This window comes from Mauremys mutica, chromosome 1, assembly GCF_020497125.1.
Source record: "Mauremys mutica isolate MM-2020 ecotype Southern chromosome 1, ASM2049712v1, whole genome shotgun sequence".
NCBI lineage: Eukaryota > Metazoa > Chordata > Testudines > Geoemydidae > Mauremys > Mauremys mutica.
In genome coordinates, this window is record NC_059072.1 from 157,420,586 (window position 1) to 157,446,487 (window position 25,902).

Sequence of the window (25,902 nt, forward strand, 5' to 3'; positions counted from 1 at the left end):
CTGGTGCACACACTGGCTTTTTAAAGCTTTGTTTACATGATACCTTATGAGTGCTGAGCTGAGTTCACTGTAGGCTACTGCTTTGTTATTGTAGGTTTGCTGATGAGTGCTGAGTTAAAGAATATCTGGAACTGGAGACAGAGTAGATCCAATAAGTCACCTAGTTTATCTTCCTGGGCCAATGCAGGACAATTCCTTGCTGCACATTTTATAGTTTTCCTCCAATCAAACACTCCCATCCTTTGATTGGGTGATAATTCCCCAGTCTAAAGTGTTCAGCCTACATTTTCCTTTCTTTAATTTTATCCCATTACTTGTAGTTCCCTCTATGTTTATAGCTTTCGGATATTAATACACTGTTTTCCATCCCAATCATGATTAAAAAAGTGTTTGGCTGTGCAGGCAGGACTGAACCATGGTCTGCAAAAGTCCAAGGTTATCCCAGGGTTTGGGTCCATCTACACTGCAAGACTGAGTCATGTTTTAACTGAAACCCACGTTGAATCCTGTGGGTCTAACACGCTGTAACCAGGTCTCCAACATGGTAGTTGCAATAGTATAGATGGGACCGCACGATCATGTCTGAATATCATTCATGTGCTGATTACATCTTCATCTCTAAGCCCTGCAGCTCCTCTGACTCAATATACTGGCCAGTGACCAGCTATCATTTGTTTTCTTGAGTCCGTTTTCAAGCCACATGGCAGTGCTCCTCTTATCCAAGGCATTTTGACTTCATTTGCATTTGATTTCAAATGCTAAATCCCATGGAGCTGCTGCACTCCCTTCATCCACTACTATTGCAATTCCATTCAAAAAAGGGGTGAGATTTGTCCTTTCTAAAGATGCAGGAAAGATCATATAGGCCCTGTCCCATAGGCCTATACACAATCATAGGTCACCCAGGGATCCAAGTATGACCAAGGAGGTGGTGCATATGGCATGGGTGGAGGCATCCGTGGGCGCTTGTACCAGTGAGATGGTGGCTGTGGATGTCTCTCACAAGTGATATCAATTTCCTCAAAGACCTCTGGAAAAGTGCCTCTGTTGGGATGGAGAGGAGCACCTTGGACAGGTAACTGAGAGACTGAGGCAAAATGTTCATTAGAATCCTCCTCTTACAGATCACTCTGGAGTGGCAGGAACATAGGAACCAAAAGAAAGTCAAACCGTCAGTACAGGAAAGATGTCAGGAGATCCTTGGTATCAAGAGCAGATTGGAGCTGAGCAATGGTGATCCGGGTGTCTTGGACACAGTAAGGTCCTGTGGAAAACAAAACTCCAACAGTACTCAATGTTGTTGGTACAGTGCCCATGGCCTGAGATGAAGTAATGGCGGCTGATACAGTTGACTGTACTGAATCTCAAATGCTTGGAGTGGGGACGACTCCAAATGGCGCCTGAGCAGACTTCTTTACTGATTGAGAAGAGGTAGAGCTCTTTTTGCCACCTCACTTTTCTGATGGTATTGATGGCCTATCAGAGCGCCACATTTTGAAGTTTTTAGGCTTTACAGTGCCCTCAGTATCTGAGGAACCAGCAGCCTTGTGGGTAGCGAGTCAGAGACTGATGGATGCCGAAGTGGCTGGCGTCATTGGCAACTATGATTTCGAGGTAGATTTCCTACCTGGAGAACATGAGGCACTGTTCTGGAAGTCTTATGAGAGGAATCTTGGGTCTTCCTCTTAGACACCCTCAAGGAGTGCGTCTCGGAGACAGCAGAGATAGGCTGGTCTCCAGTAAGTTAGCTATGGGGGAGTCCCCTGGCCTGGATCAGAGGCTGGGTGCAACCATGGATAGTTGAAATTTGATCTCCCTGATTTTTTTCTGAGTTTAGATTTTAATACCAGAGAGAAGTTGTACTTTTGGAAATATGAGATTCCCAAGGCAACGGATGCATGGGATTGCCTTCATTCATGATAGGACGTGTTTGAAACCAAGAGAACCAGGCATGCTCTCCCAGTAACATAAAGCTCCCAGGAGGGGAGAAACTAAGAAAGAGATACATACATCTAAAACTACTACTAACTACCGCTAAAACCAATGATAATAAACTAACTACTATAAGAGCTAACGGGACACACTTGAGGTAAAACTCAACATGGAAAACTGCTAAGGCTCCATTTCACTGCTATGTGAAATCTCCAAAGGGTAAGTGCACGTAGAGTGGAGCATCTACAGGGACACTACTCGAAGAAGAGAAAATTACTTACCTTGTAATTCTGCTTCTCTGAAGATTTCACTATGCAGGATTCTCACTCCTGAGTCTTGGCTCCATAAGGTGGAGATGGCAGAATGCCACTAGTGCTTAAGATTTTTTGACCTGTAAGGGCAGCTGTAGCAGGATAAAGCTCATATGAGCCAGGCCCCCTGCTGGCAGACACACTGCTGCATATAAATGTGTCTTTGGAACTTTCCAATTAGTTCCTTCTTGACAATGTTCGGAGAATGAGTTTCCATAGGAGCGGCACCATATCAAGTATTGCTCCAGCTCTTCTTAGAGACCTCAGTGCATTCTTTCCTGGGTCCAACCTTGCCTTCTGGTCAGGTCCTATCTGGTTTATCCCAAAATTTTGGAGTCCTTTGACACTTTTACTTTGCAGTATTTCAGGGGTGCCTTGTTTATATTCAATACTTCAGTACTTGCTTTAGCATTTGTCACAATGCTTCTTGACGTTGCCGCTACTTGGCGGAATTTCAGCGGCTACTTGTCTGGCAGCCAGTAGGTGGGTGCCATGGTACCCGTGGGCACTGCGTTGGGGATCCCTGGCATAGTGGGTAGAAAATATGTGGACAGAGGCCCAAGCTGCCACCCTACAAATGTCCTGCCACAGAACATCTACATGGCTGACATGGCGGTATATGCCCATGTGGAGTGAGCTGTGTCTCCTGAGGGAGGTAACAGGACATGAAAGAGCCCATAGAAGTCCTCAATACAATGAGAGATCCATTTGGAAAGGCATTGTGAAGAGAGGGCATGGCTCTGACAGCACTCTGCAATGGCGAGGAAGACCCAGGGCAAGACCAGGAAGGCATGGGTGCGCTGGAGATAAAAAGCCAATGCCTAGTGGACGTTGAGAGAGTATAACATGCACTCCCTGGGGGAGGCGTGCGGTTTAGGGTAGACGATTGGGAGGTTAATGCACTGGTTGAGGTGGAATGGGGAGGCCACCTTGAGGAGGAATTTGGGGTGAAGATGCAGGGACACCTTGTCCTTGTGGAAGACAGTAAAGGACAGGACCGCAATCATGGCTGCCAGCTCACTAACTCACCGCGTGGAGGTGATGGTCACCAAAAAGGTCACCTTTGTGGAGAGATCGGTGAGGGAGCAGGTCGAAAGGGGTTCAAAGGGTGGCTTAATGAGGGTGTAGAGCAGTGCTTCTCAAAGTTGGGCTGCCGCCAGTGGGAGCCGCGATCAGCTGAACCTGCGGACGCGGCAGGTAAACAAACCGGCCCAGACCGCCAGGGGCTTTCCCTGCACAAGCGGCGGATTGGCTTTGAGATGCACTGGTGTAGAGGACAAGGTTCAGGGCCTGAGAGAGTAGGTTGTGCACAGAGGAGAAGGCCAGGAAGGAAGCAGGTGATAGTCGGGTGGGTGAAGATGGAAAACAGGAAGAAAGAAGGCTTGAGTATTGCCAGGTGGACATGGACGGAGGAGTGGGCAAGGTGGTGAAGAAGGTAATCCAGGAGGATGGAAATGGAGAAGTCTAGGGGGTGGTGGTGCACCCATGTGGTGAAGATGCGCCATTTAACCTGATAACAGGCTCTAGTGGATGGTTGTCTGCTGTGAGTGAGGATGTCACACATGGGGGCGGAGCACACCCTGTCTACATGCGAGCCCCATCCAAATATCAAGCCATGAGGTGGAGAGGGCCTGGGTGCCACAGGCGGCTATGCACCTGTGTGAGGAGATTTGGGAGGTGGAGTGCGGGAGTGATTGGAAAGGCAAAGGAGATCCGTGAACAAATACTGGTGATGCCAGGAGGGGCTATGCAAAAGACTGTAGTATAATCCTGCTACACCTTACACAGGACTTGTGGGAGCAGGGAGATGGGCAGGAAGGTGTAGTGTAATTTGGTGGTTCAGGGAATGAGAAGGGGGCTGCCCTGTGAGCCCAGACCGAGGGGGTCCTCTGGAGTAGAAGAACCTCCTGGATGCAGGAGCGGCGCCAGGATTTCTGGCAGAATTCGGGGGGGCGGCATTTTGTGAGCTCCCCACGGGGGAGCTTCCGGTTCCACTCCCATCGCGCGCCATCGAAGAAGGACCCTCCGCCGAAATGCCGCAGGCGACAGCAGCAGTCATTGAGCTGCTCAATTGCCTGCCGCTGTTTTCCACGGCACGTTGGCAGAAGGTCCTTCTTCAGCGGCGCAACGGGAGCGGAACCAGAAGCTCCCGTGCACCCCGTGGGGAGCGCACAAAATGCCGCCCCCCGAATCCTGACACCCTAGGCAACTGCCTAGGGTCGCCTAATGGAAGCACCAGCCCTGCCTGGATGAGGGTAAGCTAGTTGCCAAGGTGGTCCTCCAAACCATGGTTGACACCACTGACACCACAGCCCACTCTCTGGCATGCAGGTTGGTGCTGTGCCACAATTCGTGGCTTCAATTCAGCCATTTTCTGAAAGAGGTCCAGACAACCTTAGAGGACCTTCCCTTTGACAACTACAAGTGCTTCAGCAATAAAATGGATGAATCCCTCCACTCCCTTAAGGACTTCTGTGCCACCCTCCATTCACTGGGCATCTATACCCCAGCCCCTATGGTAGGCAACAGCGGCCATCCTTTTGACCTCGCTCCCCCAACGCCTACACACACAGCCCCCTCACTACTCTGCTGCTGCTACCTCTACCATTTCCACCTTTACACAACGCCCGTCCAGAGGATGCAGGAGAGCCAGGAATTGGTTTTGGGGGTCCTGAATGTCTTCCACTTGCAGGCTGAAGGCTGCAGCCATATGATGAAGTAGGCCCTCGTCTGGGGACAAGGGAGTAGCACGTCGTCTGGGGACGAAGAGCCCCAGTAGGGACTGGCGATGTGGTAATGTCCTAGGTGTCTGTGTAGACGGAGGGAGAGGCAGTGTGGGTCGGTGATGTGGCAGAGATGGTACCCTGCAGTCCCGGTAAGGGTCTCAGGAGGGCCAGTGGGGCCAGACATACAGATCCACGGGCATCGGCAGTCTCCAAGGGTTACGGAACCATGTCTCGGCGGAGGGGCCGTACACAAGAGGGTAGAGCTGGCACCAAGGGTTCAGGCTATAGGAACACAAAGGTGAGAAGGCATGTTCTGGCTCAGAGGACCTCTTCAAACCAGAAAACAGATCCGGTAGAGGCAGGGCTGTCGTGGTGCGAGGTGTGGCGGTCCAGGAGCAGGAGAGGTTTGGTGGTCGACAGTGCCAGTGGAGACAGGCAGAGCGGAGCAGGATGCTGCCAGACCAGGAGAGGTTCATCCGCCATAGATGGAAGCCTCACAGCAGCTGGAGATCCAGAGCACTGAGGGGAACCAGCGTACGGCAGCACTGGCTCAGCCGCTGGCATCAAAGAGGACAAGCATCCCAGTGTGCGTGGGACCAGGCGTGAATGTCCGGATGGTCCTGGCCATGTCGACAGTTCTGGGGGTGAAGGCAGTGGGCAATGCACCATGGCTGGAAGTGGCGCTGGCGGGATGCGGTGATGTGTGGACTTATGCTCTGTACAAAACGGCTTTGGAGGTGGAGCGGCTGGCTCAACACACAACTGGCAGAGCTCAGGGAGGCAATGCTGCATTTGGAGGTGCTTCCCATCAGGGAGTCACCCTTACACCCATGTCGGTGTTCCTTATGCACACGGTGAGGCTTCAGCAGTACTGCTGGGGCTGCACGGGAAGGGCCCAGAGAAGCACTCACCATCGGTGACAGCCAGTGCTCTGGTGGATCTGTCGGAGCAGGATCCGATTGCTCACGTGGGTGCCTATTCTCCTCCATTCGGAGGTGAAGTTCTCCAGCTTCCCGAGTTCGAGACGGGAAGGAGCAGCAGATAGCACTTTGGGCAACGATGTGAGCTTCGCTGAGTCAACAGAGACAGCACTGGTGTTCATCGCTCACAGAGAAAGAACATGGGCACGAAGCATAGCTTTTAAAGCCAGCTTGCCGGGGCATAGCCTTGGGATGGGGAGCACCCCATGAAGGGAAAAAGGGGAGCCCTAACTAACAATAGCGGACAACTATATACAACTAGAAGAAACTATTTACAGGAAAAAAAACAGACAAAAGGTTCTCTTAGCAGGTTAAGAGCACTGAGGAACGGGATTCAAACTCTGGCCACGAGGCGGTAAGAGGGAACTGGAATGGCGTTGAGCCTTAAAGCCTCAGGATGTACCACGCAGCCAAAGCATATGTGGGTCAACGAACACTACTATGAACAGTTCCAGCTCGGGTGCATGGCACGCATGTGCACCCACGTTTGGAATCCACATAGAGACCATCATTCCAAGAAGAATTCCAGACTCCATCAATTTCTACTCCCAACTGGAACATCCCCAGGATTCTAAACTTAAACTGGCCAGGCAGGTTGAAAAGGGGCAACAATATGCATCCTACCATTTTGTTTCTTTTTCGCCTCTGCTCAATATGGAGCACAGGTTTTCACTGAGTTACTTACAATGACATCCTTATCTTTTTCCTGAGTGGTTACCTCTTGTGTTCTAAATTAAATGTACATTGCTAAAATATATCAATGGAAAGGTGGCTTTTTTGCATTTAAGTCCAAAAAATAACTCACTGCAATACATTTTGCTAATTGTAACTCTCTAATGCACAGATCTACTCTGAAAAGTGGCTATATAAAAGTGGTTATATCTGATCCCTGGATGTAGCTGCAGACTTCAATGACCATAACTGGTTTGTACTGACTACTCTGTTAGCCCTGCAGAGCCTGCACAGTTAAGAGAGGGAGCTATTCTAGCTCATGCACCATCAACAGAATTGTTTGCTAGGTGCTTGATTGTTATTGTTGGTGATACACAAGCCAGGAAGAAGCTAGCATGATTCTTAAATCCCAGAATGTGTTTGCAGGGCTTGTAGTTAGCAAATATTTATATTTTTAATCAGTAAACTATGAGCACATTTGCTCTCAAGTCAGAGAGAGACAATAAAACATAGAACTCCTGTTATGCTATTTTTTACATTTGCTTTTCAAAGTCAATACACGCTTTATGGGGCGCATGTCTGCAATCTTTTGAATGGGCTGGGCAAGAGAAGTCTCCTGATCAAGAACGATCATTCTATGCTGATCATCATCACGACACATGGATTTCTAATGTCCTTCCATTCTCTGAACTATGGAGCCATAATATTCAGACTTGATTAAAACAATGCCCTCTCTACAATAGCATAAGATTTTCCACTGGAAATATGATGTCGCAGAATCAACCATAAGACATTATATCAGTTCCTAGTTCTGGGCAAATTAGAACGGAACAAAGAGAAAGAAAAACAATATAAGCTTCCTTGTACATTTGTCATTTGCATAAACTAACTACATATTAGGGACTTTTGCAGTCAGTGGGAAATTGTTCCATACTCAGTAATTCAGACTAATTCAGTGCTATTCAAACACTTGTTTCAGTCTATTCAAGAAAAAATGGACTATTTTGGCTCTAGCACAAGTAGGTGCAGCTCCACTGATTTCAATGGGGTTATACCTGCTTACACTAGAGTTGAATTTGAGCCACTGTGCCTATAAAAAAATTAGAGCACATAAATAGCAGTGTAATTTTTCAAGCTCAGCCTGGAACCTGGGCTCCAAGACTCTTCTCCCCCCTTGCCAGGTTTCAGAGCCCAGACCCCCGCACAACTATACTGCTATTGTTAGCCCTCAGTGTGGGCCCCACAAGCCCAAGTCAGTTTACCTGGGCTCTTACACTAGCTGTCATGGGGCTTTTATTGCTGTGTAGACATATCCTCAGACTCTACTGAAACCCCTGGCAGATGGGCCTTTCAGCCAACAAATCACGGTTTAAGAAGAGAACAAAGCTATTGGCCTCCTTACCTTTCTCCTTGACAGACATTTTCTGTAATTCTGGGATCAGGAAACCATAAACCAGCTCTGCTACAATTTCTTCTGATTGCAGACAAGTTCGGCTACAGAACCAACACAGAGAGTGAAATTAACATTTATTACTTTACTTCCCACTGCACCACCACCACACTTCGCTTAACATTTTAAAAAACCGTTTAACTATTTTGAAGTGACTTTAGTGCTGGTGAAAGCAATTGTCAGCCAGGAAAAGTGAAGGCCTCCATTTATCCACAAAAATTGGTGCACAGCCGGGACCCTAAGAGCATCCCTATGCCAGAAGGCAAGGAACTCCCTGGTATCTAGCCCTGAATTCAGCTGGCCTGACCAGCTCATTGTGCCACAACTCATTATTGTTATAATCTGTATCTAAAAGGTGTCATGTAACATGTTGATCATTAATATTCTTGTATGATGCAGCTACGGTCAACCCACAAAAGATTATACAGATATATACTGGAATTATGACTAAAATGTGTTTAAACCAGGCGTTGTTAAACATTTTTTTCCAGAGAAATGTGGTTCTACCTGCTTGAATATGTTTCCCCTTTAAATTGTGCAAAGTGTGACCAAAGGCAAAGAAAAGCACATTTGCATTCCTGGTAAACACAGCCGTTAGGAGATCAAATGGGGGAAAAGTGTTCACTTAACAATGTCAACAGGGGATGGAGACTGCACTCCCAGGAAGCCCTCCTGCCTCTTAAGGCAGGGTCCATGAACTTTGAGAGAGATACTTTTCTAAGGTTTACTGGAGAGAGGCAAAGAACCAGTGGTGAGCTGGAGCAGGTTCCCACAGGTTCTCAAGAACCGGTTGCTAAAATTAGACCTCCGTGGAGAACCGGTTGTTAAAGGGCCAGGGGGTGGGCAAAGAACTCTGGTCCGCGGGCCGGACCATCCTGTTGCTCCCAGGATTCCCAGCTGGGGAGGCTGAGGCTCCCCCGGCCATTCCCCCGCTTCCCCCCAGCTGTAGCGTGGCCAGCTGCGGGCACCAGCTGGGCAGCTCAGCTGAGCTCTGGAGTCGTCCTGCTGCCGCTTTTTGAATGGCCCAGCAAGGTGTGTGTGTGTGGGAGGGGGTGGGCTGCTGCAAGCTCCAGGGCTGGCCAGAGGGGAGGAGGCAAGTGGGGCAATTGGCCCAGGCCCTGCAGGGGCCCCCGGCCCCACGAGGATCTCTCCCCCGGCCCCTCCCCCACTCTCCCTCCCTTAAATCAGAACTTTTTATAGGGAATCGGTTGTTAAGATTTTGGCAGCTCATCACTGCAAAGAACCCCTAAAGTTATCTTTCCCCTGAGGAGACAAGGAAAACCAGCACCTTGGACTCTGTGAGTATCCTGACTAAGAGCTAGTCAGCCGTTGTTAGAAAAGGAACATTGGTGAAGAAACTACCTTAAACAAAGACTGTAGCTTGTTATGTTAGGTCTTAGCCATCAGAAAGCATATTTTTACTAGTTTGTTTGCAGGGGCGGCAGGTTTGTATAATTTTTGGTGGTGCCCAGAACGGGTCCAAGTCCTGGCCTCCCCCGACCTGCCTTGTAAGCCAATATATTTTTTTTTAAATAATGTAAAAATGGACTGGAAACAGTAAGCGTTTAACAGTTTCCCTATATTGCATAATGTGGGGCGGTGTGGGGGGAATGAGGGCTCTTACTAGGGGTGAGGGCTCTGGGGTGGGGCTGAGGATGAGGGGTTCATGGTGCAGGAGGGGGTTCAGGGCTAGGGCAGAGGGTTGAGGTGCGGGGGTGCGGGCTCTGGGGTGGGGCAGAGCAGGGCTGGGGATGAGAAGTTTGGGGTGCAGGCAGGCTGCCCCAGGACTGGGGTCAAAGAGGACTCCACAGCCTTAGAGGACAGACCAGTTTCCAGATTAAAGGACACCTGCATGTAAGCTGTTTTCTATGGCTGGGGTTTTCAAAGGAGTATAAGGAAGTTAGGTGGACAGCTGCCATTAAATCTCAACAAGGTGTGGGTGTCTAACTCCCTTGCATGGCCTTTGAAAATCCCAGTGTAAAGGCTTTGTGGGGAAACATTGGGAAACTCTCATCTTTTATGGTCAGGGCACATCAGCACAGCTGCCGGGAATAGGTCCTACCTCGCCACATCTGAGCTTGACTGGGAACCACCATATCTGCACATTTTTAGAAGTTGTTACACACTTGACTGTGCTTCCCTAGTGGATGAAAACTGCAGCATGTCTATGTAGTGTTATGAACAGTGTTGCCCCACCCTCAGTGCTGGCCCTAGACTATAAATGTAGCTAGCCAGCCAGGGTCTGAATTGTGCAAAGCAGTGTCTAACTGTACTCCGTCCACTCCAGGACATACCGGCTTTCCATTTCATAAGCAATGTCATTGATTTCCCCAGCCACCTTCTGAATCTCTTCCCTGGCTTGTTCTTCAGCTGTGCTCTCCATGCTGTTCAGGATAACATCTTCCAGGTAAGAATCAACAGTCCTCTGGTGCACTTTAACCACCTGAAACAAGCATCAAGATGTCTCTCTGACTCAAGATACAAAATGTTCATTGCTGTGTAGTACCCACTTGCTGGGATCGTCTGTGGGGAGAGGCAAAGACCATGGTGTGTCAGCTGAGACTCACCACTTAACCTGGGCTATCTGAGGGCAATTGATTTAGAAGGCAGGTGCAGTCTATGAGAAGTTGTCTTATATTTCTACACTGCACCTGGAAGCGTGCTTTCCAGCTCAGACCGACAGACACACACTAGTTCTGCTCAAGCCAGCATGCTAAAAATAGCAGTGTAGCCGGGGTAGCACAGGTAGTGGCTCAGGCTAGCCGCCTGAGTACAAACCTGCCCAGTCCCCCATGATATGTAACTCAGGCAACTTGCCTAAACCACACTGCCAAATTGCGAAGCTGCCATTTTTAGCACACTAACTTGAACATGCTTCCAGTTGCAATGTAGATGAATCCAGTGTGAGGTGTGACTCTCTACACCCCAGGGGAGCATTCTGTAACTCCCCATTCATCATTTATATATAATTGTGATATTGCATACAAAGCATGCCTTGAAAGATATCATGGGAAAAGTTATGATCTGCTGAAACCTACTGTTCCATCTAAATATAAATATAATTAATGCATATGTAGTTATGAGAATTGTGTTATATGGTTGTCACTAAAATATGCTGTGGGTTGGGGAACTGCCCAGATATTAGATCACCAAAGACAGTAACCAGGGAGATAACCAATGCCTGGGCGGGTGTCGAAAAGCCATCAACAGCCATTGTCCAGCAAGGGAGCTACATAATAATGCAATGACTCACTTGCACAAGGCCACACCAGGAGAATTGCTCAATCTTGCCTGGTGGTGACTCAGCAATGCCCACCAGACATGCCTGGACTTGTGTTCTCCAAGCACATGGACGAAAGGTATAAAACAGAACGCAGTGGCCCCATGCTTGGACTTTCTCCTCCCCACACCTATCCTGCAGGCAACAAGGTCACTCAGGAGACTGAAGACTCCAACAGAGGAGACTGGCCGAGGTTTCAAGGGTGAAACCCATGTACTATGAACTGCAATATCCAGTGGGGTGAGAAAAACTGCCTAATCTAGATGTTGCCCAGTCTAATAGGGTTGAAAGTTTAGACTGCGTGCTTATATTTTATTACCTTTGGTAGCTACCTCTGATGTTTAGCCTATCACTTCTAATCTATATTTTGTAATCAATAAACTTGTTTTACTGTTTATCTTTACCAGTGAGTTTGCTTGAAGTGCTTGGTAAATTGGCTCAGGTTTACAAAGGCTGGTGTATATCCACTTTCCATTGATGAAGTGGTGAACCAATTAATAAACTTGCATTGCTCAAGAAATGATCTTGAGCAGTGCAAGACGGTATATTCCTGAGGTACAAGACTGGGAGCTGTGGGGGATCTGGCTAGTGCCTTTCTCTGTGTGATCCATGAGTGGCTCTGGGAGCATTCATGCAATCTAGCAGGGTGTGGGGCTTCACATGTGCTTGTGCTGAGTGATAACAGCGCATGGAAGGGTTTGCTGCTTGTCACTGGCAAAGCATTGTGAGAGACAGCCCAGGCTGGAGAGTTAAGGGGGCACAGCGGTCCCACAGTCCCAGGCTGCACCCCAGGGATCCCGTCATATGAGGATTCCTTCTCTAATGGCCTTTTCCCGGGGAACTAGTTGTACAGAAACAAGTACAGAAAATGACCTGTGCCCAAGGCAAAACTCTGATCTTTTACGTTTGTGGGGACACTCTCCTATCTCCTGTACAATGTGCCAGCTCCATTAACTGAATGCCAAACACCAACTCATTTCACATAGTCCTCTGAACAGCTGGCAAATAACACCTTACAGCATCAGGGCAGTTTAGATGTGATTAAAACTACCACAGCTGCAATAAATTAATCTTCTTGTAGTCACTTGAATTCTGAAGCAAAATACTTTATCAAAGCAACGTGGAACAGAAGCAGGATGAACACACTGGATTTCTATAATGCATTTAGTTTAGATGTTCCCTGCCCAGCACTTGGTAGTGGTCTGCAGAGAGATAGTTTATCATACTGTGTTGGCTTTCATCATTTTGAGCTCACTGGGAAGGGTGACATGAGGTGAGTGACAGGGAGACTAGGTGAGAACAGGAGCAGGGGTGCCTCTGAACCCCATGTTCTCCTCCTGTGTGTGTGCCACGATCCTGGGGGGATGCCTCTCTCCATACCTGTGTGTGTGTGTGTGCCAGCATCTAGGGGACCCAACTCCTCTAGGGGAGTCTGACTTCCACCCCCATTCATGCTCCCCTCATGTGAGCTGGATTCTGGTGGACTTATCCAGTCTGAGGCCCTCTCCCTGACCCCCACCATATGAACAAGGATATGTGGAATCCCTGCCCCCCAAGTAGGAAGCTGGAACAGACATACTGGTGGCATGCACCAAGAATACACTGCTGCCACAGAGGAGAAGAGTTGAGCATGGGCATGTTTGATGCATAGCATGGGTTCTTTGACATGAATGGAGCAGGTCATTCATCTCAGAGCTATTGTTTCAGGTTCTATTCATTTGCATGGGCTGTTCACATTCAGCTGAGAACACCTCATTAAGATGAATGGGCCACTTCACACTCCTTGGATTCCCCTGTGCTGCAGATGGACCACCATTCTCCCCCTATCCTTACTAAAAAGTCCCCCTTTCAGCATTGTAATGGACCACCAAGTCTACTATAGTTAAGGTCTACACCAGCTCTCTATTTACTGCTTGACTCTAAGTGCTCTAAAATTCACATTGTTACTCAGAATGCCTTCAAATTTGGTGTCCATCTCTAAATCCAAAGAAGAGATATAAGAATCCTCTTTTGGGAAACATGAAGCCAGTCCAGTATGGATTAGAGATCTTCTTAAGGAAAGGGTACCATGGTAAAACGTAGACAATGAAATCCAGTCAATATTGAAGGAGACACCGTTGCTGGTATCAGTACCAGTGGTAATAATGAAGTTGTAGAGGTCGGTAGTGCTGAAGTAGAAGAAGAAAGCTATAGTGATGATGGTACTCAGGTCACAGACAGTCTTATGTCCTGTGTGGAAGCCAATACCACAGATGGTACCAAAGCAGCTGATGATGAATAGCTGTAGATTCATATGGCACTATCAGTACTGAGGTAGGAATCAATGAAGATGGCAGTACCAGTAGCTTCTTTGAAAGTGGGTACTGAATGTATAGGCTGGGACTGAACAGATGGTCCCAGTTGCTCCAACAGTGATGAGTCCAGTACCAGGAGGCATAATTGGTCCTTCGCAGTCGTGAAGGCCTGCGACATGTCAGGCACCGAGAGTGGAGGCAACATTTCAGCTGATGTCTCAGGAGACAATGCAGAAGGTGCAATCTCAATGGTACTGAGACTATCAGTACCAGAATCAACAGCACTGTCTCATATGGTACTGGGGATTGCCCCTTGCAGCTTGTTGACTTGGTACTGGAGGACTTATGCTTGTGCTTCAGGGTGGAAGATTCAGAGATTCCCAGGCCAGAAGGGACCACTGAGATCATCTAGTCTGACTTCCTGTATAATACAGGACATAGAACTTCCCTAAAATAACTGCTAAAGCAGATCTTTTAGAAAACACATACAGTCTTGATTTAAGTTCCCAGTGATTGAGAATCCATCACGACCCTTGGTAAATTGTTCCAATGGTTAATTACTCTCACAGTTTAAAAATTACACGTTACTTTCAGTCTGAATTTGTTTAGCTTCATCTTCCAGCCATTGGATTGTTATACCTTTCTCAGTTAGACTGAAGAGCCCGTTATTAAATATTTGTTCCCCAGGTAGGTATTACAGACGGTCTTTGATAAGCTAAATAGTCTATAACTATAAGTCATGTTCTCTAACCTTTTAGTCATTCTTGTGGCTCTTTTCTGAACTCTCTCCAATTTATCAACATCGTTCCTGAATTTGACACAGTATTCCAGCGGCAGTTGCAGCACTGCCAAACACAGAGGTAAAATAACCTCTCTACTCCTACTCAAGATTCCCCTGTTTATGCATACAAGGATTGCATTAGCTTTTTTGGTCTCAGCATTGCACTGGGAGCTCATGTTCAGCTAATTATTCACCATGATTCCCAAGTCTTTTTCAGGTGATGAAGGGAGGATTTTTTTTGTCTTCCGAAAAACCCCTCTTGCCCAAACCGATCTGGGGAAGGAGATAAACATTTCTTCTCACCAAAGCTTTTGAGAGACGTTTTAGGCTGAAGAGGAAGAGCAGTTGTGGTTGAAGGTATCTCAGATTTCTAAGCAGCTGAGTCCTCAGATGCTGAGGAAGGTCTCATCACCTACTTAAGATGGTGCTCCCTCAGGCAACACACTCCGTTTCTTTGTTTGGGAGGGGAAGGATAAGTAGATAGAGCACTTGTATTGGAATGACCCTCTCCCAAACAAAACAAGCAGTTAGAATGTCTGTCCTTAGCAGGCACAGTCACTTTACAAGTGCTACACGGAATCCAGGACATTTCTGCATAATTAATACAGACAAAAAGAACAATAAAAGAAAAAATTCCCTTAAGGGGATGGTACTACTACTAACAACTATGACTATTTACAAAAAGCTAGTGAAAAACACTTTGTGAAGATAAAGTAAGTTTCTAAGGAGAAATGGGGCGCTCCAACTTTTGCCATGGATGATAAGAAGGATCTGAGAGGGAGGTGGAGAAGCTCTGCCCTTTACACCCTTGGGTCTCAGCACGAGGATACGCAGGGCACACCTCCACCCCACCAGTACTGCAACCAAAAGTCTCTGACCTGAGTATACTGAAGGCACACACACACTTACAGTGGAATGGACATGTGCATGAGCACTCAAAGGAGAACCTCTGGTTGAAAACATCCTGACAACAAACAGACCCAATGCTTTGACCCTGCAGAATTACTTATGACAGAGCATTAGCCTTGGAGATGATCCAGGCAGTGCCACAGCTGGGAGGAGGATAGAGAAGCTATGTGTTGCAGGGGTCTAGAGACCTAGATTAATTCATGGCAAAGTCAAAAGACTGAGGGCTTATCTACATGTAAAATGTTACAGTGTAGACACTAGCTATGACGACGGGAGGCCTTCTCCCATTGGTATACGTAATCCAGCTCCCCAAGAGGCAGTCACTAGATCAATAGAAGAATTCTGTCTCCTCCACTTGCCTGTTTGAAGATCTCATCCTCTTCCCGCCGTCGCCTCTCTTCCACCTGGCGGCGTCCACTCTCCTCTGCTTCCCGGATGCGCCGTTGCCTCTCAGCCAGCATGGCAAAAGCATGGATCCTCCTTTCTTCCTGAAGCCTCACCAGCTCTTTGGACAGGAAATCGAACATGTTCACTAATGCCCTGCCTTCTATCCGAGCCAAGTGGTTCTCAGCCAGTGACAGCTTAAAACAAAAACAAACAAGAATTTTATTAAATACCGTGAAGAATGCAAGTCTCTTTCTCATAGAACCGCCACAGGCACATGAAAAAGCACAACCCCCCCTCGTCCCCCGCCCCCCACAAGGCATAAGGCTAATTTATGTGTTCTGCATTTTTCTTTAAAAAACAGTGGACTTGATTCTGAGCTCTGCCATGGCCTCTGTATGCAAGCTCTGCAGAACTAATCAGTTGGGAATACTTACGGGGAATTCCCTGTTGCCGAAGGACCACAGGAACGGTCATATGCTGCCCCCTTTGCAGCCCTTGGCCTAGAGGGGTGGCCAGAGGGCACTGTACACCAGCTATTCTGGGCTGCTGAGACAATGCATAGATTGCCATTGCAGCAGAGAGTAAATCACAGCAGCTTTTCAGGTTACTTTCACTTAGACTGGGGATTGCTCCAGTTCTCAGATCCAGAATGTGGGAGATACAAAAGTGACATAAAACCACCTTCAGCAGTGCTTCCCCCTCATTTCTGTGCTGAGTTTAGCTGAGCCAAAATGAAGAATCAGGGTCAATATTTGCAAATACAGCTTCTACCTGGGATTCAAAATGTCCAATCTACGCCTTTATAGGTCAGATGTGTGCTAGAATAAATTGTTTAGAGGGCTGCATAATCACAAGCGCAAATACATTTCTAACTCTTCAGAGGATGCAAAATGTTTGTTTTGCACTGTGTGACACATCCTGGCACCCCAATATTCACCACTGTCATGTAATTAGGATACGTTTTGTACAAACTATGCCTTGTGAGGTATCATTCTAAAAGTAGTAATCTGCTAGACAATAATATCTCATTAGATTGTATGTGCCATCGTCGAATGTGAAGTTATGGAGTTTGGCTGTGTATGTGTTACTGAAACATGTTGTGAGGTTGAAAACACCCACAAGCAGCCTTTCAGGTACAACAGTAAAAAGGCCAAACAATGTTAATGGCTCATTGAGAAAATGCACACAAGGATTACCCCAGGAACTGTGTGCAATAGAAACCTCTCAGCGATAGCACTACATAATGGGAACTGTTTGACCCAGGTCACAGCAAAAGAGCTTTCTAGCAAGTGGGAAGAAGATATAAAAGGGGGCAACAGCATCATGATGGTACGTCACTTTTGCTATAACAACACACCTGAAAACACTTGAGGGGCAAGGACTGAACCATGGGAAGTGATGGTCCCAGGCTAGAGGGATGTTTTGCCTGTACATGAAAACCTGGGAAAGCCAAGGCAACTTGTGCCTTAAGAATCTGCCAGCCTATCACTCAGGGTGAAAATTTGCTAACTAGTGTGTTAAGCTCAGTTTGTGGTTTTGTTTATATACTAAGGTAATCTACTCTTTGTTGTTTTTGCTGATACAGACTAACACGGCTACCACTCTGAAACCTGCTTTGATAAGTTTGCTATATCTTATAATCACTTAAAATCTATCTTTTGTTTTGTTGTTTTATACTTTATACTTGTTTTGTCTACAACCTGTGTGTGGAAATTATAACTTGGGGCAGAAAGCTGTTGCATATCTCTCTCCACATTGAGGGAGGGGGTGAATTTTATGAGCTTAGGCTGTACAGTTCCCTGTCAGCCAGCATGGGATGATATAATTTTGGGTTTACACTCTGGGGGTGGGTGGGTGGGTGGGTGGGTGGGTGCATGCCTTAGCAATTGGGAGGTGTAGTAAGTGCAGGCCCTGATAAAGGCCCAGTATGAGGCCTGAACTGAAGTAATGAACAAGACTTAGCTAAAGAGCAAAGTAAGGCTGTGAGCTGAAGGCCGGCTCAGTTCACAGAAGCTGGCAGGAGAAAGGCTGACATAAACATATATTCACCTAGCATATCGGAGTATAAACATAGCATTAGAACATACTATACTGAAACATTCCATAGATAACAAAAGGACAGGCCGGCCCATCCCAATGACAGGGGCAAAAGGGTAAAATGATGGATAGAGTTGTTTTGATCGAACCAACATGTACAAGGTAACAGGTGGCACCTAAATACGTAGAAAGGTTGAACCTTGCTACGTAGAGGGGAGGCCCCTCAATACGTCAGGTGTGATGTGTAACTTGTTTGTATCTGTGTATAAGAATGCATTCCTAAGGCGGTGTCTTTGTCCAGCCGAGGGGGCAGTGGAAACTCCCGCCACTGACTGAGCTGAGTCCATTGCCAAGAGGCATTTTCTCGTAGTATGCCCTGAGTTAGGCTAAGAAACCTACAGGGAACTGCCATTGTGTCTGAGGTCGCAGTAAACCTAGTCGACATGACTTTGCGTCTTACTGGACTCTGTGGTTATTGGGGGTTCTCGTCGGGTCTGCTGTGTCAGCTATCTGCGCAGAGCTGGGGCAGCACACAGAGGGAACTCATGCACGCAGCCGAGTGATATCAACATTGGAGAGAGCAGAGCACCATACCGGTACAACTCTGACAACAGGAGGTTTCCTTCCCATGCAGAGCTGATCGCAGCGTCTGTGTGTGAAGCTGCAGCAGGGTGTGCCCCTCTCTGTGTGTATGCTGGTGACAGAGCAAGCTTGGAGAATTTGGCATCTTATCACAGCCCCACAGTGTGAAAGGGCTCAGTGGTACCCCAGTGCCAAGTGGCACCTCATGGGGAACCCACCACACTATTCTCTTGCTGGGACCATCTGTGGGGACAGACAAAGACCCCTCCCTCCCTCCTCCGAACACTGAAGTATAGCAAGATATAACTACTATATTTTGCCTGACTGGCAACTTCCATCCAAGTAGCTCACAACACTTTATAAACATTAATTAATAAAACCTCACAGTGCTCCTTGAAGTGAGGTAGGTCTTATCCCCATTTTACAAATGGGGAAACGGAGGCACAAAGACTTGCTGAGGTCATATAGGGAGCTTGATTCTCTACTGTTTTATATATTGTGTTGTCATTTATACAAGTGTAACATGCTTGCAGATCCAAATGGTGGTGATTTACACTCGCTTCACCTCCGAAGCAAACACCACAAGATTCATGGCAGTGGAAACCAGATCCAGGGAATTTGTGACAGAGCTGGGAATAGAGCCCAAGTCTCCTTAACCACCTTCCACCCCCCTAACCCTAATCACATTGCTTTATGGGATTTGGGAGAATACATTTCCAGAGCATAAGCAATGATATTGTGTAAGTTCATTATCTCTAGTATGGACTACATGGCAATAAGCCTAGGCAAAAAGTATTTTCTGAAGCTGGTTCAGATGTTGTGCCTTTGTTGCAATGGCTCAGCAGGCAGTGGAATGTGCCTGTTATTAACTCAAGTAAACAAAACAAAACAAAACAACCCTGACTAGCAGCCAGTAATAAACAGGCTTTCCTGTGTTTTGTACCAGCTTCCAAGACACTACACGTTTCCAGACCAGCATCCAACAGAATGTGAAAATGTCACTGTAACACAGGGCTGGAACGGAAAGTGTTCCTTCTCATGCCCCAGAGGCTGTGACGATGACGGAGGGAAGAGGATTTAATCTTCCCACTATACCAGCAGATGATATGGGACTACCCTGAGCCACTTCTCCCTAATGCTTGTTTTTTGCTGTGTGTAAGGATTTCCTGGGCAGAAGAGAGATACTGCGGAAGACATTCCAAGATTAATGTTCTATCAGAATTTTGCCTCCCCCAAAACATATGTGATTTCTGATCATACCCCTCTGTCCAAACTGATTACAGTCCTTCTAGCTGCAGAATCCCAAGTAGTTTTATTCTCCCTATGTAGAATGCCTTGGGAAGTACTACCTGACAAAGTCAATTTTAAACCACGATCTGCTGACATATAAAAAGGCCACAACAGTCTCCTAAAAATGAGAGTTCCTAAGAGGTTTCTGAAAGATGTACACAAATATAAAAATATTTAACAGGCTTTTAGGTCAGTTGGGAGTTTTCCTTTTAAGAAGGTATACTTTAGTAAGAAGGACATTCACAAAACAGTACTGCTGTCATTAACTGTACTGCATAATGCACATCTCAGAGATTTTTTTTTTAATCCATGTACATTTGTTCTATTTTCCCATAAAGAAAAGTACATGAAACTTACTACGAAGTTGTAGGTGAACGCTTTGCATGTGTTAATTAAAGTTAAATGCCTGGAGACTGGGAGAATTGTAGTCTCTCTTCCTCGGGCCCTGGGAAAGCAAAGCAAGGGGTGGAGGACATGCCAGCAGGGTTAGTTCAGATTCCACAGTGAGATTCTGAGATATGAGATCAAACAGATCACTATCTTCACCCTTTGATCTCTTTCTCTCCGAATGTCATTATGGAGACTGAATTGACCCGCTGCTGGTATCTCCCCTCTGCCTTGGCTCTGCTTTCCCAGGGCTTGATGAAGAGACATCTCAAGTGTCCAAATCTCAGGGCTTTTAAATTTCATTTTTCCTTAGTTCAATAAAAGGGATTGTTCACCTACACCCCCCGTGGTATTGTGTGTGTGTTATGCCTAGAGTCTTACACTTCTGCCCTCTATTCATGAAGCAGCATCTAGAAATACTGAACCCTTAGAATGTCACTGCTCTGCTAAGAGGTTGGAAGTGAACAGAAAGAGATGAATGTGTAAAATCTCAAATAGATTCTGGCCAGCTGGAGAGGTCCAGGCCTATTTCTCTTTGGGGAAGGGGGACAGCAACTGCTTTAGCAAATTGACTCCACTGCTGGGGTACCATAGGCCATTCACCTAGTATTAGTTGATGAGTAAACTCTTTCATGGCTATTTCTGCACAGCAGAGGCAGCTGAGAGGGCGTGAAGTTGCAAGGGGATGCGATGCCTATAACTAAGGGTATGTCTTCACTATCAGCGGGCAGCGATCGATCCATCGTGTGTAGTCTAGACGCGATAAATCGATCCCTGAGCGCTCTCCTGTTGACTCCTGTCCTCCAGCTTGGCGAGAGGCGCAGGCAGAGTTGACGGGGGAGCGGCAGCAGTCGATTCACCATAGTGAAGATACCACGGTAAGTCGATCTAAGTACGTCAACTTCAGCTACGTTATTCACGTAGCTGAAGTTGTATAACTTAGATCAATTCCTCCCCCTACCCCCCAGTGTAGACCAGGCCTAAGGGTATGTCTACACTTGAAGCTGGGGAAGTGAATCGCAAGTTGAGGAGACATACCTGAGCTAGCTCTGATCAATCTAACATACTAAAAATAGAATGTGGACATGGCAGCACAAGCTGCAAGAGGGACTAGCTTCCCCAAGTACATAGCTAGCCTCTCTGATGGGCAAGCACTCAGGACAGCTAGCTCCTCCTGCCACTCATGTTGCCATGGCTACATTCTACTTTTAGCATGCTAGCTCAATCAGAACTAGCACAAGTGTGCTTCCTCAAGCTGGGAATCACACCCCAGCTCTACGTGTAGATGTACCCTAAGTACAATGACACACAATCTGCTCAGCAAAATGGCTTACTGAGGGGGTGACATGCATGCCTCACTATGCCAGCTGAAGGAAAAGCCGTTATCAACTGCAGAGGAGTCAGTTGACATCAACCATGCGGATCATAATCTGAATGGACTGAGGGTTTCATGATGAGGCACATTTTTCATGCATTGAGAGCCCTGGAAATTGAAGTCCTCTGTTTAGCCACAAAGCAGGTACAACATGGGAGGCGGCTATGCAAGCTTCTCAGGATGGGACCCATTATAGCAATGACAGAACACTTCAGTGCCCATGTCCATTCAGTCCTTGCTCTCAGCAAGGAAGCCAGTTTTTGTCACCTGTGATGGATTCTGTAACGTGGACAACACATTCAATTTCTATAAATATGTTTCTATAAATATGCTTGCCCTTGCATCCAACGAAGTGGGTATTCACCCACGAAAGCTCTTGCTCCAAAACGTCTGTTAGTCTATAAGGTGCCACAAGACTCTCTGCTGCTTTTACAGATCCAGACTAACATGGCTACCCCTCTAATGCTATAAATATGTTGATATTACAAGAAAGAAACAGAAATTTAAAAAGGGATGGAGGAATGGATGAGTGGGGTGTGTAATAGCCAAACCTTGTGCTCATGCAAGTCGTGTTGTCGCTGTAAGGCCAGTGTTACTTGCTTCTCTGCCTTCTTAAGCAGCTTCCCATCCTCCTGAAGCGCATGAGTGGTGCGCAGTTCCCGGATCAGTTCCAATCGCTTCTCCTTCCCTTCAAACATCTTTCAAATAAAATTAACAGCCATGGGAATTAAACAGAAGATAAAATCTGAGAGTTTTGCAAACAGAAAATATCCTTTTCCTCCAAAGTTAGAGTCATCTGTTTCCGATACCAAATTCTCTATCTGTAGCACATGAACCTTTGAGGAAAATCCCTGGTGCTACTGACAGGAAACCAAACCATCTGTAATGAATCCAAGGCCATATCCAGACACACACCGTACCTGTCAGCTAAACCCCACACGTGCTGGATGAAGGGCAGAACTCAGGCCCTTCTGCTCCAGAGAACAGACAGGTCTCTATTACTTACGCAAAGGAGAACCTCCATTATCTTTCAGTTGCATTAAGACTCACCCAGCCTTCTAGCCACTGGAGGGCATGACAAACAGACTTTGCAGATAGATCTCTATATACCCAGGAAGGGTTAGCGTTAAACACATTCTGGACTGGACTTTACATTGCGGGCAGAATTGCCAGCCCCATCAATTAAAAAACCAGATGTTTCCCACCTCCCCCCAAAAAAGATTTCTTATGATGTTTAAAAGCAAAATATCATTTCTTTAGTCAGTCTACTAATTTTTGAGCTTTGAGAAAGACCCTCTTCCCTCCCCTGTGGGGGGGGGGGGGAGGAGAAGGTGGGTCTTGTTTCAGGCAGAAAATTCAACCTCAAGTATGCACTAAATACCATAAGAAATCTGGGGCAAGCCAATCTTCTCTCCCCCTTGACTAATAGGAATGGCTCTCTTCCTCATCCTTCCTCTGCCAGCTCCACCATGCACCCTCTTGGACACTCCTCAGCTCTCTCCTCATGATGCCCCTTGCCCCCTATCTCCTCCCCTGGACCATGTCCTTTTCTTTTCTCCCCTGTTTCAGTATCCATTGCCTGCTGCCCTTCCTCATACATAAGCCCAGCAATAGAAGGACAGATAGAGTGCCTCTTCCTCACCTCCCCCAGGGACTGTTCAGATTGTTTAGCACCATTCAGTGCAGCAGTAAGATTGTGGGGAGGGTGTTGATACTGCTGTTGCCCTCTGTGGTGTCCCCAGAACCAATCCCTTCAGTTTCCCCTACTTGATGCAGTGACTGCTGCCCTGCTGTGTGCGCGCACTGGTGGGGAGTGGAGGCTCTGTGGGAGGGAGCGGTGCACTCTGGGGTGATAGGTAGGAAACGCAGTCCGAGCCACCAGCCCACGTGTCCAAACCCAAGTCAGACAGACCCAAGTCAGACAGAAATTTCTGAGCTGACCACAGTTGCTGGTGAGAAGCCTCTAAAAATTATGGGAAGCCTTGGCGGGGAGGCTCTCAAAATTTTTGAGAGAGTCAACATCTCTACAATGGAGTCAAAGACATCATTCCTATCAGGCCACTCCGGATGGGAGAAAGACTCAAGAAACCCAATTTTCATATCAAACCATTTTCAAAACTTATTGACACAGAGCCTATCATCTCTCACCTGTGCGCTGTATAAAAATTAAAACAATCCTCAGTAAAACAGCTAATCCCAATGGTACAGAGAGAAGCAGCAGGTCTATAAAACAGACACCCCTCCCCCCAAGATATGCAAATGATCAAAAGTGACCAGACCTGTACAGAAAGGCCCAACACCAAGTCCTGAATACAGCCATAAAGGATATCAGCAGATATTCTCAGGGAGCGTCCCACAGATAGGAACCTAGAAGTTCCTGTCAGAAATTTGAGATGGAAAGCAAAGACTTCAGCCTTGGAAGGATATGGGATATGGATATGAGGACATGTTGCTCAACCACCTCAGCTCTGGATTAGTTCAGTGCTATTGGGAACAGATTTTTTAATATACCCTCAATAACTCCTTTGAAGACAGAAATAGTCAAAGGGACACAGAATACCATGTTCTGAATAGCTCTGCCTCGGATTAACTTCTGCAAAAAGATCACTGCCAGTTCTAGCTCCTCTTCTCTCTGCCAACACACAAAAATAATCCAGTTACAATTATGTATTTATTTTAGGGAGGAAGCAGAAGGAAAACTGAATGAACCATCCATCTAACTAGCTTTCTCAGAATACAATTAATATACCTAGTTTCTCGTGGGTTTTAATCATCATTCTTCCGATTTCCAGAGAATGAAAGAAGAGTCAGAAAAATATAAATGTCTATATTTTACAAAATATGGGACAGACAGACTATACAAAGATTTACACTGGGTGTGTGTGTGTGTGTATATATATATATAAAATGTAGCTTTACTAACTGGTGACTAAAATGGGAACACAATTATCATTCACATGTATTAACAGTTCTAAACACTAAGGAAGGGGAACATTTAGGAAATTTCCCCTGAGTTTCATTCTCCTGGTAAGGCTTATTAGTGTAGCAGTGAGTTTGAAGACCCAGTGAATGACAATTTTGAAGTAAACAAGGTGTATTATTTTGGGGGTTGTAACAGGGTGTGCTGTCCCTTTAAGGAAGGCTACAGGCCTACCATAGCTTGTTCCTGATTTCAGCTCAGAACAGAGGCTAGGATAATAAGGCATAGTGGCACAGGGGCCAACTTTTCTCAGTGCTCGCCCCCTCCCCTCCACCCCTGCCCCGCCCCTCCCTCACCCCCATTCCAACCCCTTCCCCAAAGTCCCCATCCCAACTCTGCCCCCTCCCTGCTCCTACTGCACTCCTTCCCCAAATCCCCACCCTGGCCCCGCCTCTTCCCCAAGCATGCCACGTTCCCCCTCCTCCCGCCTCCCTCCCAGCGCTTGCCACCACGAAATAGCTGTTTTGTGGCGGGAAGTGCTGGGAGCTAGGGGGAGAAGCGGGGATGTGGTGTGCTCAAGGGAGGAGGCGGAGCGGAGGTGAACTGAGGCGGGCAGCTGTTGGTGGGTGCAAAGCAACTCTAGATTTAATCCTGAGTGGAGCGCAGGAGCTGGTCCAAGAGGTAACTATAGCAGGACCGCTTGGAAATAGTGACCCTAATACAATAGCATTCAACATCCCTGTGGTGGGAAGAACACAACTGCCCAACACTGTGGCATTTAATTTCAAAAGGGGGAACTATACAAAAATGAGGGGGTTAGTTAGACAAAAGTTAAAAGGTACAGTGACTAAAGTGAAATCCCTGCAAGTTGCATGGGCCCTTTTTAAAGACACCATAATAGAGGCCCAACTTCAATGTATACCACAAATTAAGAAAAACAGTAAAAGAACTAAAAAAGAGCCACCGTGGCTTAACAACCATGTAAAAGAAGCAGTGAGAGATAAAAAGACTTCCTTTAAAAAGTGGAAGTCAAATCCTAGTGAGGCAAATAGAAAGGAGCACAAACACTGCCAACTTAAGTGCAAGAGTGTAATAAGAAAAGCCAAAGAGGAGTTTGAAGAACGGCTAGCCAAAAACTCCAAAGGTAATAACAAAATGTTTTTTAAGTACATCAGAAGCAGGAAGCCTGCTAAACAACCAGTGGGGCCCCTTGATGATCAAAATACAAAAGGAGCGCTTAAAGACGATAAAGTCATTGCGGAGAAACTAAATGGATTCTTTGCTTCAGTCTTCACGGCTGAGGATGTTAGGGAGATTCCCAAACCTGAGCTGGCTTTTGTAGGTGACAAATCTGAGGAACTGTCACAGATTGAAGTGTCACTAGAGGAGGTTTTGGAATTAATTGATAAACTCAACATTAACAAGTCACCGGGACCAGATGGCATTCACCCAAGAGTTCTGAAAGAACTCAAATGTGAAGTTGCGGAACTATTAACTAAGGTTTGTAACCTGTCCTTTAAATTGGCTTCGGTACCCAATGACTGGAAGTTAGCTAATGTAACGCCAATATTTAAAAAGGGCTCTAGGGG

The 25,902-nt window shown here is 46.7% G+C and overlaps 1 protein-coding gene across 3 annotated transcripts in view; it reads right to left on the bottom strand.

The window, feature by feature from the left end:
- The window catches only part of CFAP91 (cilia and flagella associated protein 91), a 61,152-nt gene that overhangs the window by 3,769 nt on the left and 31,481 nt on the right, over nucleotides 1–25,902 (bottom strand). For all 3 annotated transcript variants that reach the window (XM_045001124.1, XM_045001125.1, XM_045001126.1), the window contains 5 exons: nucleotides 23,954–24,025; nucleotides 21,945–22,091; nucleotides 15,695–15,916; nucleotides 10,366–10,514; nucleotides 8,024–8,115 (listed from right to left, as the gene is read on the bottom strand). In XM_045001124.1, coding sequence (XP_044857059.1) covers nucleotides 8,024–8,115; nucleotides 10,366–10,514; nucleotides 15,695–15,916; nucleotides 21,945–22,091; nucleotides 23,954–24,025 — 682 coding nt within the window. The remainder of the gene's footprint in view (nucleotides 1–8,023; nucleotides 8,116–10,365; nucleotides 10,515–15,694; nucleotides 15,917–21,944; nucleotides 22,092–23,953; nucleotides 24,026–25,902) is intronic.